This window comes from Erpetoichthys calabaricus, chromosome 1, assembly GCF_900747795.2.
Source record: "Erpetoichthys calabaricus chromosome 1, fErpCal1.3, whole genome shotgun sequence".
Classification (NCBI taxonomy): Eukaryota; Metazoa; Chordata; class Cladistia; order Polypteriformes; family Polypteridae; genus Erpetoichthys; species Erpetoichthys calabaricus.
The window spans coordinates 296,362,978-296,385,130 of NC_041394.2; the positions used below are offsets into that span (position 1 = coordinate 296,362,978).

The 22,153-nt window shown below is 37.6% G+C and overlaps 1 protein-coding gene across 1 annotated transcript in view; it reads left to right on the forward strand.

Annotated features, from left to right (window-relative positions):
- nav3 (neuron navigator 3) overlaps positions 1-22,153 on the forward strand; it is a 573,826-nt gene that overhangs the window by 308,560 nt on the left and 243,113 nt on the right. Inside the window, 1 exon segment of the mRNA XM_051926210.1 lies at positions 16,193-17,228. Coding sequence (XP_051782170.1) covers positions 16,193-17,228 — 1,036 coding nt within the window.

The window sequence follows — 22,153 nt, forward strand, 5'->3', positions numbered from 1 at the left end:
ATTAGCAAGTCATCAAATGCAAGACTGAAATTTTTTACATCTAATGCAGATTCAGAGGGTGGTATGTTCTCTAGGACAGTTCTGTTGTTTGATACAAACTTGTGTAGCCAGAGACCACATTTGGCACAAAGTTCTTGAGTCTCCTTTGCAAACTTAATGCCCTGTTCTGTACTGTTAACACTTTTAATTCCATCATCCACATAAAGGTTTCTTAGGATAAATTGGGAGCTTACAGGATATAGAACACTGTTCATTTTTGCTAAATGTTTCAGCCCATAGTTTGCAAATCCAGGAGAAGAAGCAGCACCAAACAAATGTATTTTCATTCACAAACTTTTGAGGGTCTGTGTGCAAATTTCCTTTCTTCCACCAAAGGAAGCACAAAAAATCATGTCAGGCTCACATACATGAAATTGATGAAACATCTTTTCTACATCACACATAAGAGCAAAACTGTGCTGATGAAATCGAATAAGGACTCCAACCAAACTGTTCTTTAGATCAGGACAAGTGAGAAGATGGTCATTGAGACTGGTTCCTTTATATTTGGCAGAACAATCAAACACAACATGCAATTTGTTTGGCTTCTTAGGATGATAAATGCCGTGATGAGGAATGTACCAAGTCTCACCTTCATTGCCCTCATCTTTAACTTCCTCTGCATCACCCTTTTCTATGATGTCTTCCATGAAACTCACATAGTCTTCCTTTTACATATCATTTCTTTGTAATTTCCTCTTCAGATGATCAAGCCGAATAATTACAAGTGACTTCTTGTTGGGTAAACTGGGTCTCTTCTTGAATGGTAGGGACATTTCATAGTGGTTAAGGCTGTTTTTCTTAATGCCTTCTTGCAATTTTCTCAGACAAAGAATGTCATCTTGAGAGACTTTTTTTTCCTTCTCATTGGTGTCTTTGAAATCTGATTCCAAAACACGAATTGCATCTGCAGGTATCATCAGAGGGAGCTCTTTAACGGTCACTCTATAGCACAGACATATATTGCTAGGTGAAAACATATGTGGTGATGAGGGCCCTACAATGCTCCATCCTAAGTCAGTGCGCACTGCAATAGGGCACTTCATTTTCACCCTCAATTACCTGCCTAGGCATTATTAATGCTCTTGAGCAGTTATAGCCTATAAGAAGCCCAGCTTCACTGTCTTGCAGTGGTGGGATTTCATTTGCAGTTTCTGACAAATGATTCCATTGTCCTGCTGTTTCACATGTAGGAATGTGGGAATGGTTTAGTGGTATACACTCTTTAGTGTATGCAGAAGGAAGCTCAATATAAACCTGGGAGTTGTAACCTATAACACGAAGTCCAAAGACCCTTTCACTCTTCACAAGTGTGTCTCTTCCAATCATGGTAGACAATTTTAGTTTCACTGGAAATTTATCTGCTTCTAGTGCATCACCTATGCCTTGGTCTACAAATGTAGTGTCACTCTGAGTATCATGCAGAGCATAAACAAGTTTTTCAGCATCTGGGCGGCTACATGATGACACCCAGACTGGCACAACCATGGAGGTAATTGTAGAATGTCTTCCTTCTGTCACAGTGAGCACTACTGCAGTAGTTGTTTCATTGCTATTAACTTCATTTGAGGTTTCAAAAGTTGATGTTCTTGCCCTTGGCACATAGCTACTATCATGAAGACATGTGGGATGCCTTTTCTTACAAAGGTCACAGGAGTGACGACGACATTATTCTTTTACATTATGTCCAGGCATCAAACACCCGTAACAGAGTTTCCTTTCCTGCACAAATTTCCATCGCTCATCCAAAGGCTTGGACATTAGCCCTAAACAGCTATGGAGCTGATGACCATCATCACTGCAGAACATACAGTGAGATCCTATACTGATCTTAGTCAAACTTTGACTGTCACTGTTTTCACTAACACTTTTAGTGTTAAGGACACTGGCCATGTTTCTCTTGGTTTTTCTGAGATTTTGTTTCTCACCCTTATGCTCTGAAGCATGTAGAGCAATAAGAGAGTTTATTGGCTTACATGCAATCTCTGCTTCTATTGACAGATAAGCTGCAAATTCCTTAAAGCCTGGAAACTGTTGAGTCTCTTTTAGGGTTAGTGTAACCTGATGATTCCACCAAGATGCTACCCAATCAGGCAGTTTTTGTACAAGTTTACGATTTTCTTCACAGTCATTCAATATCTGAAGACCCTTAACATGAGGCATCGCATCCTGACATGCATTTAAAAAGTCTGAATAATCCCTAAGTCTAATTGCATCTTTTAACTGGATCTTTGGCTAGTTTGCCCGTTTTTCTCTAAATGCTCTCTGAGTAACAAATGGATGACCATAACGATGGTTTAGCTTGTTCCAAGCATCCTGATAAGCTTCATTGTCACTTCTGTAAAATATTCCATCTAGGATCTTACGAGCTGGACCAGCTATATATTTCTTGAGATAGTAAACCTTATGAGCTGAAGAAATGTTCTTTCCATCAATAATTGATACAAAGGAGGCCTTCCACTCAATAAAATGAAGTGGATCTCCACTGAAAACAGATGGTTCTGGCACTGGAAGCCTATTCAGTGTTATGCTGTTTTGTAAAGCCTGCACAAACGAGTTTGTATTTTCATGAAGAGATGTTACTTCATTGGAGGATTGACAGGTGACTCACGCAGGAATGTGTCTTTGTTCTGTTATGCTGTTGTCAATCGGCAGGATGCTGGCCTCTATTGAAGCCTCATGGTTGTAAACTTCCAGCCTAGCACGTGCTGCTCTCAAACCCTTTTCAGCGTTCAGTTGCTCCAATTCACACTTGTGAGTCTCTAGCTCCCTTCTTTGGTGTTCTCCTATTTGCCATATTCTTTCTTGCTGTCTCTTTTCTTCCAGCATAACTGTAAATTCAGCTTCCTTTGCTGCTAACTCTGCTGCAGCATCTGCCTGTTTTGCTGCCATGCATGAAGTTACAGAATTGTTGCCAGATCTTTTGCTTAATCTTGAGACTGTAGAACCATAAATAGATCTAGCATATTCATAATGCAGAAGCTGGCAAAGACGACATTTTTGTCTTACAGCATTAAACTCACCATTGATGCCAGCTAACCTTTCATATGCAATTTTGGTAATGTCAGCTGTCACTGCTTCACATGCATCTACTCTGCGTCTTAAATCTGAAGATGGTGTGATGTTGTTTCGAATTGCTACATACTGTAAATGGCTATGACATCATCTTTTCTTTTTTCAAGTTCATCAATCAGTACAGATAGTTGGCTTTCTGTAATGTCGGTCTTAAGCTGTTCTCTTACTTCCCGAGCTTGGATCTTCCACTGATCATACAAATAGTTTAGCCTTTTTTCCTTCCTTTGAGCCTCTTCTCTTTGAAATATAACCATTTTTTTATGTGGGCTTTCATTCACAACCAGAGCGACGAGGATCAGGCTTTGGAGTTTTGGTTGAATGCTAGTCTGCATCTCTTCTTGAATCACTTCTTCTAAGCAATCTCTCTGTGCACTCTCCTTCATTTTGAAGCAAGTTATCTGGCTCTAAAACCTTTATCTGGAGACTACTAATCTGCTCCTGCAATGCTCCCACACTTGAAAGAATAGGACCTGGCTCTGTCATCTTACACTCAGTGTGAGAAAAAAAGTCAGTTGTATACACAAATAAAACTAATACAATACAAAGGTATCAATATCTCTTAGTAACAGTGTTAAAGATTTACTGTATGTCAATTTTAAAAGCTTTGAATTAACTATGAAACTGTCCAAAAAATTACAAATGAACAATAATCAGTCAGGTATTTCACAGTACCCTTGTAAGAGCAAACACTAAACCTTTAAACAGTGGCTACATAATAGTCCTTGAAGCCAAATTCTATTGAAGGGTCAGGATTAATCCCTCTTCATGCATATACACACATATATAAACGTTTGTTTTTCTCTTAACTGTACTAATATATACAGCCTCTTTTTTTAATGTTAACAATACTCACGGTGATGTTACAACCGTTTATGCCTGCATTTGACCATCGCACCAAAATCCATTCGTCAGCTGCCGCTAATATTTAATAATCCCTTGCTTAAGTCCTCCTATTGAAATTCTTAAACTGTACTTTCTTTTCCTTTGTAAAGTGGAAACTGAGCGTCACCGCTTCGCCTTTAAACTCTGTTGCAAATCAGACGAATCAACAGAGCTTCACCTTTAACTCCGTTACGATGGGTACGAATCACCAGTGCTTCACCCGCGACTTCAGTTAGGCCGGATGACAGGACACGATGAGTGATCAAGCTCTTACTGTAGCGACCCCAGCTGAATGATGGTCAACTCTCAGACTGATGGTTTATGAATGTTTATTACCGTTTCCGAGACCTGAACAATTAATTATGTAAACCAAAGACACCCAATAACTTCAATCAAAATAAAAGTCACGTGAACGCTGTGATTCAAGCCCAGCTGAAGCATCATGTGCCCTTTACATGCAAGTCTAAGACATACACCACCAGATAAAAATCTCTGGTATACTTGTTGCCAGGGGAGAAAAAAAATATCTGAGGACATCCAGGAGATAATGAAAACACTAAAAGTTGGAAAACATATGATCCCAAGTTGAGATAAATGGAACCATGTTGACTTTGAATTGTGGGGTCTAGATAGTCTAGCTGAAGGTTCTTGTAACTCTCCAGTGACTTAAGTGTCAATACATGGCCACAAGCTGGAAGTGTGGAGACTGTGTTGTCTATTTTAAGAAAAGTAGAAACCGCAAATGTCAGTTCCTTAAAGATTTGTATTTTTTAAGACTATTGAAAACTCATGTGTGCAGAGATATTTGGAGCTGGTAAAGGTAACTATAGCCTGGTGTTTCTTTAACCTAAAGATGTGCAAATCCTTGAACATGAACTAACTTTTGGTCCTGACTAGATATATGAAAAGGCCCTATAATGGCAACATCTCCTATTACAGCACTATTTATTATTACAACCTGTGCTGGAAAAACTAAAACTAGATGGAAGGGCAGATAATACAGAATCAGCTAAATTGTTAGAAAGGAACTTGGACAGTATATACAGTAGGCTTTAGCAGATTTGTGGAAGATAAAATTTAATGTAAGTAAAGTTGTTAAAGTGGAATACACAATGGGTGGTCTCAAACTTGAACATACCCCTTTCAGTCATTTAAACTGATATGGTATGGTGACAAAATCAGCAACTGTAATGGGCAAGTCTGACATGCCCCACACCTATGCATCACATAATGGGACATTGACTTAGCAGATCCTGCCTCCTTCTTCCTTTTATAACCTCTGCAATTGAACAGTTTGGTAAATATTCTGTTATTTGTTCAACTTTAATAAAAGTGAGTTGTTTCCCATAAATCCAGCTGCTAACGTCTGTGTCACCCATTCCCACACTTAGATACATTCTTCATCTAGCTTACAAGTTGAATTGTCCTTTATTTTTTTCTATTGCTTCCTGGTCTGTTGTCCCATTCCTCTTGAAATTTTCTAGTTTTAGCAGCAACCCCCTGGTTAGATGGACTCTTGAGATATGGTCTCAATTTAAGAAAATTTTGGAATTCAGTCCTTTAGTATCTTTGCTCCTCTCTGGGCAAACCATTTGTTTCCTCTGTCTGTTATAGATCAGATATTTCTCCTCCAGTACAAGTGGTGTATTCCTGTAGGGATCTATACATTGATGGATGTTCCGCTCCACTTCAACAGGTATTTACAGAAATTTCAATGGCCAAAATCACACTACTTTCATTACCTTCAGATAAAGTCCGCAATTCCCTGAACTGCTTCTGTTAAAGGCTAGAGATTGGAAAAGTAAATTTCCTAAATAATTCAACTACTTTTGACTATCCTTTACAAAACATCTTTAAATTTGAATTCAATAGTATAGTAGATGTTGATCTGAAGACTTTTCGTTACTTAACATGGCACAGTTCTCTTGGGTAGTTGTTTTGCAGGCATAGTACTTCAACCACCAGGGATTGGCAGTGTGCACTGTAATGTTTTGTTATCACACTAATGAATTTGTCATTTCCCAAAATTTTCTTCATAATTGTTTCTTACCATGGTCCAAAATTCTTCCATTTTGAAGGAGGATAAGCATTTCTTTATTTTTTCATATCGCTTTATGGAGGTTTCTGTGGAAGTACTTCTTTTTTAACCAACATGGTTTGTGATGGGCGGCACGGTGGCGCAGTGGGTAGCGCTGCTGCCTCGCAGTTGGGTGATCTGGGGACCTGGGTTCACTTCCCGGATCCTCCCTGCGTGGAGTTTGCATGTTCTCCCCGTGTCTGCGTGGGTTTCCTCCCACAGTCCACAGACATGCAGGTTAGGTGGATTGGTGATTCTAAATTGGCCCTAGTGTGTGCTTGGTGTGTGGGTGTGTTTGTGTGTCCTGCGGTGGGTTGGCACCCTGCCCAGGATTGTTTCGTGCCCTGTGTTGGCTGGGATTGGCTCCAGCAGACCCCTGTGTTCGGATTCAGTGGGATGGATGGTTTGTGATTTTCTGAGGACAAACAAAAATACATTTCCCTCTTTTAAATTTAAATATAAATAAATAAATAAATACATAAAAACTCTTGGCCTCTTTCTTTCTTTCTTTCTTTCTTTCTTTCTTTCTTTCTTTCTTTCAAAACAAGTGGTTTAACTGTTGTAGTTTGCAGAGGACAGTCAGCCAAAAGACATAAGCATATTTATTAAAGTAACTTATATAAGGCATTACTGTGCCATAAGCACATCATAAAAATGAATGCATAAAGCAATAATCAACAAAATAAAGATGATACTGTTCCTGAGACACTCTCTCTGTCATGTAATTACTAATATGAATATGCTGGCTATTGACATCTGGGACATCTAGTGAAAGGTTTTGAATCTGTATAATCTATGCAGTATTCTAACCAGCCAGCAGCAACCATTTTTATGGTTCACAGAACTTCTTTAAATAGGATTATGAAAGCTTCTTAACAATAAGTGAGACAAGATGTTGCACTGTAAGTATTGACACTCAAACTAATCAGATAAATGAAGACCAAGTATGTAGCCTAAAAATGCTTATTTGTCATAATTTTAGCTTTCTTCAGGAAAATATTTCACATACTTAAGAGACATTTAAAAAGCAGCTCAAGCAGAACCCAAAGGTAACCATAACAACATTTATTTGACAAACCACAAAGGCCAGGGATGAATAGCAGGGATCCCCAAGGTCTCAAATACTACATGAATTATGTTGCATTTTCTACTGTTGAAGGTCAATTTTTTTCACAAACCAGCAATTGTACACACATACCCACAACCTCCCCCCCCCCCCCCACCCACCTCTATGAGACAATTTAAAGCTACCAATTACCTGAAAGAAATGTTTGAGCTTTTCTCTTTCCAGTCATATTTCATCTTTTTCTGTTAAAAAAAGAATTCATTCATCATCTGTTATACTTTTGTCCACCCACCTAACATTTTGGCAAATCAAGTAACTGTTTGAAACTGGCGTTTGATTTTCATGTTGTACTGAGGGTCAGGTTTATTATTTTCCCTTTTTCTATAATGTCATCTGTAGGCCATCAGTTAAATGAGACATTCTGAAAGGCATAAAAGACAAGATTTGGGGTGATCACAAAGGTTCCAATTGCAAAAATTGGAAAATGCGAAATGCCTGTAAAATATGTAAGGAATGAGCTTTAAATGATCCATTGGGTTTAACAAATATTAAATGATTTTATTGAAATTGATTTAAAGTCACTTATAGGTCTGAGTGAGACAATTCTTTATATTAAATGCAGTGCCTTGGAAGTTACAACACACTGCCTGCTCTCAATTTCTAAAATGGACTTTTTCTTATTTGTTCACAATGCCAATGCAAGTTGCGTTAGTCTTGAATCTTTAACAGTCCTGTTGCATTTGGATGACCATTTTAGTGTCTTGATAGCAATAATTAAAGATACATATTGTAGACCAAGCAATATGAAGACCTATGCTAGAAATACAGTTATGAGAGTCTGTAGCTTTTATTATTGAAAAGGAGAATGTTAGGGTTAGGAATAAGATTAGTATGTAATATTGATTATAATATTATTATGATTGGAGTGTTGAAAGCTTCTGGCTTGTAATCTACGAGTGTAGAGAATCCTGTGCTTCTCCTGCTTTCAGCATCTACAAGTTTGTTTTTTTTTTAATACTGTTTTCACTTATCTGCCAAAACATATTAAATCTTTATGCATGATATTGTCAGCTGTTTCTAAATATAGAAATATGAACCAAGACAATATCTAGTGAAGCTGGTATTGTGTTAGGACACTAAAAAGACAAAATAATAATAGCATACAAACAAATGATCAAAATAAAGAAATGTAGTAAAACTAAGGAAATACATAATCAAAACAGAATATGCACTTTGGGTCCTGAAAGATCTTAGCCTTATGAGCTGGTATTATTTAGGTGGCCTGACTTCATTGTGTTTGTGGCTTGAGTTCCCCTTTGAAGCTCTGCTCCTTCTTAAGTTATTTGGTTTGTATTTACTTTACGAATGAATCGGTTTTGTCATTCCATCACAAGTCATGTAATTGAAAACACATTCTGTTGCTAACAAAAAAACTTACACTAATTCACAGAGCAGAAAGTGACAGTGTTATTTATTACATCACCACCAAGATGTTAAAAATAACAATGTGAAAAATTAACCACGTTTCTAAAATAATCCCTCCTTCCCATCTGAGAAAGGCCTTTATGTCATCCTTGACAATGATCTGACTCCATTTAGTCTGTCAAAAACTAGAAACATTTTAATAATCCATTCTTATCTGCCCCACCAGCTTATAAAATTTATTTGCATAACATGTTTAAAGTTATCTGCAGAAGTTCAGTTTTTCCTCATCGATCTTCCAGACAAATCAATATGCTATATTTTCTAGAAAATTCTGTTACTAAAATTCCAACACATCAAAATTACCAGAAATGCATAAACACTTAAGGTGTTTGAAATCCTCAAGTTCAGAATTTTGTTTAAGATTGATATTTATACCTTTAATGCCCTGAAGTACTTTTATATGATGCTTAATCGTTGTCTTTAGCATATATCGCAAAACTTGGAGGGCCAAAAAGGCCCAGACTTATTTAAGCTTATAGTGATGTGCCAACAATTCTAGCATTAGCGATATTCATGCAGTCAATTCAGCATCCATACTTTCATTTTGTGATTGTCAATTCATTGCTACAACACATTCAGCCACACTCAAACTGAAACCATTTTAAAGTTATTCTTCCACCCCATAACCTTTCTTTGGACTGTGGGAGAAATCTGAATTCCATGAGAGAAATCAAAGGAAAGGCAGGGACATTTTTTGTACACTACTTGGTCAAGAATTTAATTCCTTACCTGAATTCTTTCTTTGTGGAGTTTTCATCAGTTCATCTGACTGATTGGTTAGTGATTTTGTGTGGAACACTGGCAAAACACAGAGTGGCAGGACCTTCTTAAGCTGCACAGCTCATAAAGAGGCAAGAGTGATTTGGAGAGAAAAAAAAACCTTTAGAAAACGAGGAACAAGCTTTTACCATTAGTATTCATGATATCCTCAGAAATAATGATGGCTGAAGTGACACAAGAGGGAAAGAGCTTGAGTACAGATTAGTGACAGAAGGACATGAATCCGGCAGACAGCCATGCCATGAAGGCACACTGTGAGCAAAGACTTCAAAGACTGATGTACAGTAGGTTTTGCAGGTACAGAAAAACAAAATGAAGAAATGACCTAAATATACAAAACAGTATATTTGGAAAAGGCTCAACAGATGGAGCAGCCTTTACGTTGGGTTCACAAAAGAAAAAAGAAGAACAGAAAAACAATCGTATGAAGGGCAGTATTGCCCCAAACCACCACATCCATATAAACAAGCAATTTAGGTTAATAGGCAACTCTGCACTAGCTCAGTATAAATGTAGCGTGAGCAAAATAGTAGTAGTTACAGTTAACTGACAAAGACAGGCACCCTGGCCATTTCCTGTCACATGCCTATCCATGCTACGTTCGCCCACATGGGACCCTGAGCTGGATTTAGTGGATTCAAAAATAGCTGAATTCTTTTATTCATGATTTTCTGTAATCAGAAACACAACGCTTTCAAAGGGCTGTTTTTATCCAAAACTTGATGTGGTGATGGAAAATTTTAAATTATGCATTTAAAGCATTATTTAATAAATATGGAAATCACTCTAGTGTTTTGAAATGTGAACCTACCTGCATAAATTACTCTTTGTAATGTGTTCCACTTACAGCATGTGACAAAGCGGTCTTTAACAGTTGATAACTTTTTTTAAAATGTTCTAAATGTTTTGCTGAACATATAAATCTATTTTACTACTTTTGTTCTATGATTTTAATAAAGAGATGAAGTTAACTATATACTCTGTTTTTGGAGCACCACTTCTGCAATGTTTCTTTAAACGTGACTGCATAGCGTAATATCATTTCATTAATGATAGCTTCTTTGTTTGTTAGTTGCCTTATACGTCACAGGGAGAGTAGTATTCTTGTTTACATTAATTCTCAATACAAGCAAATATTTAATAAACAATATAGGCTTTTAATACAACATGCATTTAATAATACTTGAATGTCATTTGGTAGTCTTGAATGCTGACTACAGTGTTAGTGGAGCAGAGCCCAAACTCACATATGAAAGTGCAGTCCTTAGAGATCCTCTAACCACAGAGTCCAAAGGTAGCTACAGTATCTCGGCATTCCTGCATTATTTGCTGGAATCTTGGAAGAATTGCCCAACAGTTTTTAAGCCATCTACCAAAGTGATGTGACCAGTAGGTCAAGAGCAACAGCACAACCTGAAACATGCTGCTGCCAAAGCAATTCACACATTATTTAGACTGAATATATTTTATTGAGTGAACCCTCCATCCTAGGCAACAGGAGGCAACTGAGAACTTATGGTCAGTGTTACTAGACCCAGGGAACGAAAAAAAAATACATCTGACTTCACTAATTTTGTATTATGTCGTGTGTTTCTCTCTTACTAACCCATAAAATGAGTCCTTTATTTGACGAGATTTTGAGACCGTGTGAGGTATAGGTTCTACTATAGATCAAAGCATGGAAGCATGACAAAGCAACATGACCATAACCGTTGCCTTAGAGAACCTTGAGCAACACTTACATTTTAGTCATTAAAAAGTAGCCCTAATATATAAAATGAAACACAAATGAAAGAAACGGTAGGCATAAAGATGTGAGATGTCACCATCTTAAACCAGCATCTTCTTAAAACATCAAACCACAACAGAACCATTTGCATAATAGTAAATCTTACCCTGATTCTAAAAAAATTGCCACTGCCATAGGATTCCAATGCAGGGATGATCTCCTGTTTGTACCTTAGCCTCATCATGTTATGGTGATAGTGTAAGCCTGATTAAGGCACACTCCAGTTGACCCATTATCTAACAAGCAACAATGCTAGTGAATGGTCATTATTCATCTTTATTTTGAGTTTTTTGTACTTCTTTTCAGCTGCAAGCAAGTGTAGCTGACTCCTACATTATTCTTACTTAAAATGTTTTCTTCTGCATATAATATATAGTACCTCATCTGAGAACATTATTTTACTATTATGTGATGGGCAATTGTTTGGGAGGACAATGAAAATTAAAATTTGAAATATAGAACATTTAGCTTGTTGTTTTTTTCTTCTTCCTGTGGGTTTTTAGGCACAGTGGTAGTTTACTATGACTGGTGGCACTACTGTGCCCCCCTTTAATAAATATCACTTTCATCACAAGGATAAATGTTGTTGAATTGTACATAATAGCAATACTTCAAGAGTAATAAATCTCTGTTGCTTGGAGGTTTTATTGTGTGCTTGCTAAGACTGACTGTATGTTTCTTTAAAAGTTATCTTTCCTGTATGCTGTATAAGCAATATATACTTCTGCTGCTTAGTGTCTTGATTTCACATATCACTGTCTACTCCAACATGCTCCTATGACTGAAAAAGAACCCTGTTCTATGGCTGTCTTCATTTGAATTAAATTAATTTCATTGATGAGATGAACAAAACAGACTACTAAATATCACTGGTAAGGAACACAATACCCTAAATATATAAACTCAAAGAAAATGTAGGGCTATACCATTTCTCTTATTCCATTATGAAGATAATGTGTGGGTGGATGGCACAGTAATGCACTGTTTTGTGCATTCGCTTCATAACAACAATATTTCTTTATATAGCACATTTTTATACAAATGATGTAGCTCAAAGTGCTATACAGGATGAAAAAAAGAGATAAAAGACAAAATATAAAAAATAAAATTAGGCAATACTAATTAACATAGAATAAAAGTAAGGTCCGATGGCCAGGGAGGACAGAAAAAACAAAATAACTCCAGACGGCTGGAGAAAAAAAAATAAAATCTGCAGGGGTTCTGAGGCGAAGAGACCACCCGGGCCCCCTCTAGGCATTCTACCTAACATAATTGACCTCAATCAGTCTTCATTGTATTCAGGCTAGCACAAGGTATTAATGCCAGTATAGATTTGTAGATTGTCCCTTTGTGACATGGTTTTTCTATGAGTACCATTAACAATGTCACAAAAGGCATGGATGGATAAATGTCCACTGTTTATAACGAGAGTTGGTCATAGATTTAAATGCATCCAAAAAGTTCTCAATTATACTATTTAGAAGAAAGTCAGATGATTTTTTTTTTTTGTTTAATTGGTTACCACAAGAGTGCAATTTTTTTATCTGTCAGTTGCTAAAACATGATAATTGAAGAAGCCATTACATTATTTAAAAAGTGGTAATAAAAAACTCAATGATTATCTGTCACATTAATATCTGCTTTCTTTACACTTTCTGTTCTTTTTTTTTAATTAGCTTTGATTAGGCATTTGATGTACTTATGGAAGTTCTTCCTCCGCCATAATTTGTAAAATTATGAAGCCCAAGATTAAAAAGTCTATAATCTGGAAAAATGCAAAACATACGAATAAAAAAGAAATAGTGCCCTGCATGCAAAGGAAGCCGCAAAGGTTAAATAATTTTCACTCTGTCGTTTGGAAGGCATCAATACTTTGAAATTGTTTAGAGAGCAGTTAATTTTCTGCCTCAGCAGCTTCATAAATGTGTAGCCTAGGCTCTCTGCAGTTTCATCAAACACATACTGTAAAATGAATATTGAAGGGGGCAAGCAGCTTCACCAAATGAGTACACCAGTGAGCCTGCAGGTTCAGCACGGCAGCGCGCTCATGAAAGCAGACTGGAAACTATTTAAAGTTGAAATCAATTCATGCGCATTTAAAAACTTGCATTTAGTAATCCCCTCTCATTAATTCACCTTTCACAGCACTGCAATTAACATTGCTTTGAATTCATATAATGGAAGAGTTAGAAAGTCAGATTAACAAGACAGCATATTAAAATGTTGTCACCCATTAAAATTATTTTGTATTGCATATCTCCCTAGAATGAGTAACACTTCTTAAGAAGAAAAGTATTTAAGTCTCTGACCCAGCTCTTCATTAACCATTTCCTGTTAGCTGTACCATGAGGCCTATATTATAATATGCTGATTTAATTGTAGTTATCGCATATCAGATATTTCCCTTAAGCAGTTTTCTGAAGTTTTTTTCAAAGGAATTTAGAACATAGTTACAGGTGGTAGGATGGGGCAGTTCCAGAGTCTTCATTCATATCTTTGCCCAGGTTTGCACCAAACCCAATGCGCCCATAGCTTTTCTCTAGCATGGACTTTCTCACATACTACAGTAGTCATGCCTTTAAAACCAATTAGCTTATATAAACTGGCCCGTGTGAGTGAGGGGGGTGCATATGGTGCAGTGGACTCCTCTGTAATCTTTTATTGAAATAAGTGAGCTTGGAAAATGAATGAATGGATGGATGACAATAATATTGCCATTATGACTAAAAGAAACATGGCACATCCATATGTGGCCTCATCAATGTTGGCTTTTAACAGAAAATAGAAAATTGCATAGGACGAGTGGCATTGTGGCACTGTGGTTAGCTTTGCCACCTTATGCATTCAGTTTCCTAGGTTTGAATCCCACACACATTTGCTGTCTATGAGGAGTGTGCATGGATTTTCCACATTTGCATGTCCCCCCCCCCCCCCCCCCCCCATCTCAAAGGTGGGCATTTTGGATTAATTTTGAATTGGCTTCATGTAAGAGTTAGTTTGGGGCTGTGCAAGAGAACAATCTGCAATGGCCTGGTGCTTTAACAGAGTTGATTCCTGCCTTATGCCCAGTACTAACAGGATAGGCTCCAGCCCTCCACGGCACTGAACTGAATTTAGGGTAGTTTGAGTGGCACAGAGGTTAGCCGTGTTGCCTAACACTTTCTGGAGCCTGACTTTGATCCATGCAGGACTCAATGCCTGTGCATAATTCTTTCAGTGTAAGTGTGAATTTCTTCATAATTCATAAAGATCCACTGCTAGTAAAAATGCAGTTTGGCTTGTGATGGACTGACATTATATTTACAGCTAGCCAAAGTACCGAGCTTTGCCCGAATATATTTGTATAATGGGCTAAGCTAATAAACCTTTGTGTTTCTAAATGTTGGCCCTTTTGTCATTGCTGGCTGACATGCAAGTGTCCCATGTGTCATCTGCACTACTATTCTGCTCTCATGAATCAACAATTTGTTGTTTTTGTGTATGATTGGATTCTTTAGTTTTGAAAACTCCATGCTGGGCTGTAACCATGAATGTCACTTCTTTCTATTTCCTGGTTTACTATTGTTTCAAGAATAGATGTTTAATCACACATTAATGAATTGGATGGCTTGTTGAATGACTGAGTTATTGAATAAGCTGGGCAAAACTACCATTTTTGTGTTGTTTCCTTTTTTGAACCCCTCTTCGTGATGAAACTTTAACTCTATATGTTAAGTAAGTTTAACTGTAATATACATGCAATGTTAATTGAACATCTGCACAGCTGTTTTAGAGTATTGAGTGATTTTTGTGGTGTTGACACTCTCATTATGACACCCCAGTGAAATTCTATATTTTACCTTTATATTTAAGTCTATATTTTAAATTCCATTATTATAAGTACAAAATTTCTTTAAGTTAGACATAGCCATTTTTGAGTGACACACGATTTTCCTATTGATCCCTCAACACATCACAATCATACCACCCCCCCAACCCACCATCATTTCCATTGAATCACTGACAAGGAATTTTACTTTCACTGTAACCTAAACAATTTGCCAAATCCATTATCATTGGCTGAACGGTTTTAGCATGACAGTAGTTTTGGTTTTGTACCCCTGCCCCCTATTGCAAAGCGATTACTCAATGGAGCTTTTGAAAATCCAGATTTTAAGTGTTGGCTACCGTAATATGCATCCAGAATTTTGTGATTGTTGACTCCCTATTTTAGAGTACAGTAATGCATTTTTCCCCATTATAACCACCATTGTCGATTTAATTTTTGAAACCTAGAAATTTATGTTGGCTCAGCTTTATCACACATTTAAAATTTCATTACGATCAACTCAGCCCTTTTGGAAAACTGCATTTTCTGGGTCATGCCATCTTTCCCAATGCCATTTCTGAAATGCCATATACCCTGTATTTTAAGTTGGGCTAATGGCAACCTGCATGCAACATTTTGTGAAAATTGGTTCAGCTGTTTTAGTGTGGTTGCCAAAAACAGATAAAGTGCAATCTGAGGGTTGAACTGAGGTACTTAGTATGCAAAATGGATAAATAACGTCAAACATAGTGAACAAATTCAAAAGAGAGACAGAGAGAGTATTACTATATTATTCATACAGATTAGTTAAAATAGGCTTCTATTGGGGGGGGGGGGGGGTGAGAGAAGGGATTGAAAACAAGGGTATGGATGTTAGAATAGTTGTATGTAAAATAGATCTATTAGTCTGCTATGTTTAACTGTGTCGAGTACATGGAGATTGTAGATATTTATAATTGATGCAGCAATATTTCACTCTGCAACAACTTCATCTGTTTCTGTACAAAGCAAAGTTGTGTAACACTTTTTTACAGTTCACAATATTTATTTTCTGAATTTTTGGAATCGGAAAGAAAGCTTCATTAGACAATAGTTAATTTAGGTTTCAGTTGAAATGTCTAGGACCACACTATTTTTGTAAGTCTTCTTTTTGGCTAATATTTTAATAAAGCTTAATCATCTTCATTTCAGAATCTGTAAAAGGAATTCCACAGCCTGGTGGCATCAGTGGAAATGGACAGATCTCCACCTCTGCTGGTCAACAGCTGCCCTCTGCTATTCCTTCACCCACCACCAGCAAACCCTGGAGGAGCAAGTCAATGAACATCAAACACACAGCGACCTCTTCAATGTTGTCTGTGAAACAGCCAAGCCCAGCCACCTCCCCTACGCCTTCCTCTGAACGCCTCAAACCCCCCTTTGCTGAGGTAGCCAAAGTAATGAGCACTGGACAAAAGTCCATGCTAGAAAAATTTAAACTAATCAACACAAGGAGTTCCCCCAGACCTGCTCTTTCACCAAGCTCAGGATCCCTTGGAGAAGTTGGAGGAAGAGAGGAAGACACATTATCAGAATGTGGGGAAACAGAAGGCTTTAGCAGTTATCAAAATAGTGGGGGTTCTGCATGCAGCAGTCCTAAACAGTCACCCAAAGGCACAACTCCACCTGCAAAGTCCTGCAACAAAACCCTCAGCAATAAGAAATCTCTGCCACAATCTAAAGATAAGGAAGACAAAAGCAAAAACAAAAGCAAAGCTAGTACTCCAAGTAAAGAGGAAAAGGAGCTGCCTGCGGAATCTTCAAAGAAAACCTCGAAAATTGCCAGCTTGATCCCAAAGGGTAGCAAAGCCCCAGTAGCAAAGAAAGAGAACCCTGTCCCTGCCTCCACTGGAATACCTAAACCTGGACTGAAAGTGGCGACGCCAACATCCACTGTAAAAACTATAGGAAGTCCCACTGGAAAGGATTCTGAAAAATTACGGACACCTAAAGGAAGTCAGATGCTTAATGTTCAGAAATCCCCTATTGACGGCAAGATCCCTGGTAGCTTTGCCTCTCCTGAGGGGAAACGGACGAGTATGGTGTCATCAACAAGCACTTCTGCACTTTCAGCCACAATGTCAGCAGTAGGCAATCAGCTATCTGCAAACGGCATTGTCCAGCTCCCTCAGCAGCAGCAGCAATACAGTCATCCAAACACGGCCACTGTAGCTCCTTTCATGTACAGGTATGTGCTGAATTGTGAAAATATGAGTGAGTGTGTTTTCAGTTCTACTTAGAAAATAATTTTCCATAACTGCCAGATTTTTGTGCTACAGTAGCTATGTATTACAGTAGATGGTCTCCAGTTCTGTGGTGTGGTTTTCTCATTGGGGCCAGTGTTGCCTATCATCCAGGTATTACAATGTGTAGCCAATTGTTTTCCTTATTATACATTAAAGGTATGGGATTTCAAGCAGTGTGTGAAATTCCCCAAGTTAATTGGGGGGGTCCTGTTACTGCTCAGTGTTGGCTGAATACTGAAGTCTTACTCTGGTACTATGGAATATATAATAAATCAGCTAGTGAGGATTCTGTCAGGATATGCATACAGTAACCAAAGTAGTTAAAAGTAAGCAAAGGCCATGCCACTTTGTACTTCTGACCATCAAACAGAGTGCAAGCACATTTAGATGCTGTGTGAAAGATTGCTGCAGCTCTGCTCTAACCTTCCTGCAAAACGCTCATTTTAAACTGTGCACCAATCAACAGCTCCTTCTGTTGACCCCTGGCCACTCTAACTGACAGCTGGGAATTTAACTCCCCTCTATAATTCTGCCATAGATTCATTACACGAATGGGCTTATCCTTATGTAGAAGAAACATCCTCAGATAAACTTTGCCACTTTGCCATGGTCATTCAATTGCTGTTTTATAACAATATCTAGTTAAATTGTTCTCATTTGCTAAACAGATAACATTTCTGACAAATGTCAGGACCCAGTTTTACATTCTTGTCCAGAGTAGGAACATCTCTCGTCTCGATCTGTGTGAAACAATCCCTATTGTACATAATCAATGCCAGTATTCAAGTACAACCCCAATTCCAATGAAGTTGGGACGTTGTGTAAAACGTAAATAAAAACAGAATACAATGATTTGCAAATCCTTTTCAACCTATATTCAATTGAATAGACTACAAACACAAGATATTGAATGTTCAAACTGATAAACTTTATTGTTGTTTTGCAAATCTTCACCCATTTTGAATTTGATGCCTACAACATGTTCCAAAAAAGCTGGGACAGGGGCATGTTTACCACTGTGTTATATCACCTTTCCTTTTAACAACACTCAATAAGTGTTTGGGAACTGAGGACACTAATTGTTGAAGCTGTGTAGGTGAAATTCTTTCCCATTCTTGCTTGATGTACAACTTCAGTTGCTCAACAGTCCGGGGTCCCCATTGTCGTATTTTGCGCTTCATAATGCGCCACACATTTTCAATGGGAGACAGGTCTGGACTGCAGGCAGGCCAGTCTAGTACCCGCACTCTTTTACTATGAAGCCACGCTGTTGTAACACATGCAGAATGTGGCTTTGCATTGTCCTGCTGAAATAAGCAGGGACATCCCTGAAAAAGATGTCGCTTGGATGGCAGCATATGTTGCTCCAAAACCTGTATGCACCTTTCAGCATTAATGGTGCCTTCACAGATGTGCAAGTTACTCATGCCATGGGCACTAACACACCCCCATACCATCACAGATGCAGGCTTTTGAACTTTGCGCTGATAACAATCTGGATGGTCCTTTTCCTCTTTGGCCCGGAGGACACGACGTCCATGATTTCCAAAAACAATTTGAAATGTGGACTCGTCAGACCACAGCACACTTTTCCACTTTGCGTCAGTCCATCTCAGATGAGCTCGGGCCCAGAGAAGCCAGCGGTGTTTCTGGGTGTTGTTGATATATGGCTTTCGCTTTGCATGGTAGAGTTTTAACTTGCACTTGTAGATGTAGCGACGAACTGTGGTAACTGACAATGGTTTTCTGAAGTATTCCTGAGCCCACGTGGTAATATCCTTTAGAGAATGATGTTAGTTTTTAATGCTGTGCCGCCTGAGGGATCGAATGTCATGGGCATCCAGTGTTGGTATTAGGGCTTGCTGCTTACGTGCAGATTTCTCCAGATTCTCTTAATCTTTTGATGATATTATGGACAGTAGATGATGAAATCCCTAGATTCCTTGCAATTGTACGTTGAGAAATGTTGTTCTTAAACTGCTGGACTATTTGCTCATGCAGTTGTTCACAAAGTGGTGAACCTCGCCCCATCCTTGCTTGTGAATGACTGAGCCTTTTGGGGATGCTCCTTTAATATCCAATCATGACAAACACCTGTTTCCAATTAACCTGTTCACCTGTGGAAGGTTCAAAACAGGTGTTTTTTGAACATTCCTCAACTTTCCCAGTCTTTTGCTGCCCCTGTCCCAGCTTTTTTGGAATGTGTTGCAGGCATCAAATTCAAAATAAGTGAAGATTTGCAAAACAACAATAAAGTTTATCAGTTTGAACATTCGATATCTTGTCTTTGTAGTGCATTCAATTGAATATGGGTTGAGAAGGATTTGCAAATCATTGTATTCAGTTTTTATTTACGTTTTACACAACATCCCAACTTCATTGGAGTTGGGGTTGTATTTAGCCAGCTATGCAGCCTAGATACATTTTCATCTGTCCACTTTGTACTTTCTTTAGTTGATCATTTAAAAAGAAACACATTGCTTAATGATGTTTGGGACAGAGTCTTCTTTTGATTCTTACAATTCTACACTAAATGTTCCACTCACTATACCACCTATACTAATCTAGCTTTAACTGTGTGTAGTTTTAATTTACTTTAGACTAGCATTTCAGACGTCAGGGTCTACAGTATAATGAGTGACCCCTTGGCTAAGATGAAATTGTTCCTTGTGTGCTAAATACTACTGAGCTGGACTAGCATACTCAACATACTGTGGCAATGACTAATAATATATAATAGTCTCTGTGGAAGATTGTGGGTTCTCTTCCCGGTTCCTCCCTGTGTGGATAGCGCTTTGAGTACTGAGAAAAGCGCTATATAAATGTAAAGAATTATTAATAATAATAATAATACTGTGAAACTATAACTGATAATGCTATGTGCAGTTTTAATCATTTTACATGACTACTGTAAATACTTTGTTAATATAGCCTTATAGTTAATTCTCATTATATGTATATTGTATTTGTTCCTTTTTGTCTTTTATTTGAACTCTGGAATTTTCCTCTAAATTGATAAATTATCTATCTATCTATCTATCTATCTATCTATCTATCTATCTATCTATCTATCTATCTATCTATCTATCTATCTATCTATCTATCTATCTTGAGGACTTATGTGCATACGAGGGGGAATTATGAAGAGCTGTTTTTTGAGAAGGACAAACCATCCCACCAACAGTATTGAGTCATTTGGGCCACAGGGGATATACTTGGTTTCTCTGAAGATTGTGGTTTTCTCACCACTGATTGCAATCAACTTTCCATTAAAATGTAAATTTTATTACTAAGGATCGGAAGTTAAAATTATACACACCTGCACATTTCCAAGGGCTAATTAAGAAATGCATTTTACTGTTGTGAATTTTATAAGAAATGATTTTTAGTCGGATCAATCATTTTGTTGAAAACATAAAATTCCCATAATAAACAAGAGAGGCTAGACATAGTCGCAGCCTTCGGTTATGTATTCCACCATCTGCTTTAGTTCAGGGTATGCCAAATAAGATAAACAATGCTAGATGTTTTTTTTTCTTCTATTTTTATCTTTAAATGATCATTCCTCAGCCAGAGACCTTGGAATTATCAGATTCAGATGATGAGTGGATGGATGAATGGTAATTAATCTAAATTTAAGATACTGCTTAATCTGATACTACCCCTGCAGCTTTATTTCCCATTAACTGTTAACACATTGCTGTGCAATTATAGAGTTAGACCCCTTGATACTTATTAGCCCCATTCTCAGCCATCTAAAACAGCATTTTTTTAAATTTAACCCTATTACTGTACACAGTTATAAGGTGAACATTTACACTTATGGGATGTTTGTGGTTTTATATATAATCAGTAGAGAAGATGCTTTTGTATAAGGTTGATGAATGTACTTGAGTGATTTCTGAGTTCCAAATGTAACATATTACTGCATATATGGCATACAAGCAGCATAGATTTGGAGATCTTAATAGCTATTGAGCATAAAGCAGAGATAATGACAGGAATTTTGCTGGCACCATGCAAGTTAAGAACAAAAAAAATACAATTTGATATATTATCGCAGAGGATGGCACAGTAGCATAACAGTTTGGATCAGTCACTGTGTTTATTGAAGTAGTGTCACATACACATTCTGGAAAGAATGACAAAAAAACACTCACCTTTATACTTCCCTGATACATTTATTCAATCTACACATCTATTTTCTCAGCTTGTTTATACAAATCCAGAGCTATGGGGATTCATAGCAGCACTAAGAAGAAGACGACATGATTCTGTCCTTGATGATCTGTCAGTCCATTGCAAGGCACACTGAAGTTCAAACTTATTGTCATATGGACAGAGGACAGTGAAATTCTTATTTGCAAATCTCAGCAACATGCAAAACATTTCCACTTCTCAGTCAATTGATCATTAAGCATACTGGGCCAATTTAGACTTATAAGACTCAGTGTTTGAAGTCAGCCAGTACTCATCACTTCCATTTTTTTACTTTACAAACTATGGTCACTTTTTCTTTCAGTAATTCAAACTGACATTTCTCATATCCTCTCATTACTATAATGCCACTTCTATTAAACAGTAGCAACAAGGGGACCAAACCCTCTCCTCCCATCTCAGGTTTCTACCTACCTACCTACCTACCTACCTACCTACCTACCTACCTACCTACCTACCTACCTACCTACAATCTATTCATCTCTTAGTTCATATACTGTATGTAATGGAGGGCAGTTAGTCTACTACCTAAAGCCCTAGCTCATATATGTACATGGAGGATAGCTGAAGAAGCTGAAACACCTGGAGTAACACCTCTCTTTGTATTCTACAAGAACATACAGGGAGTGTGCAAAAATCTACAAAGACA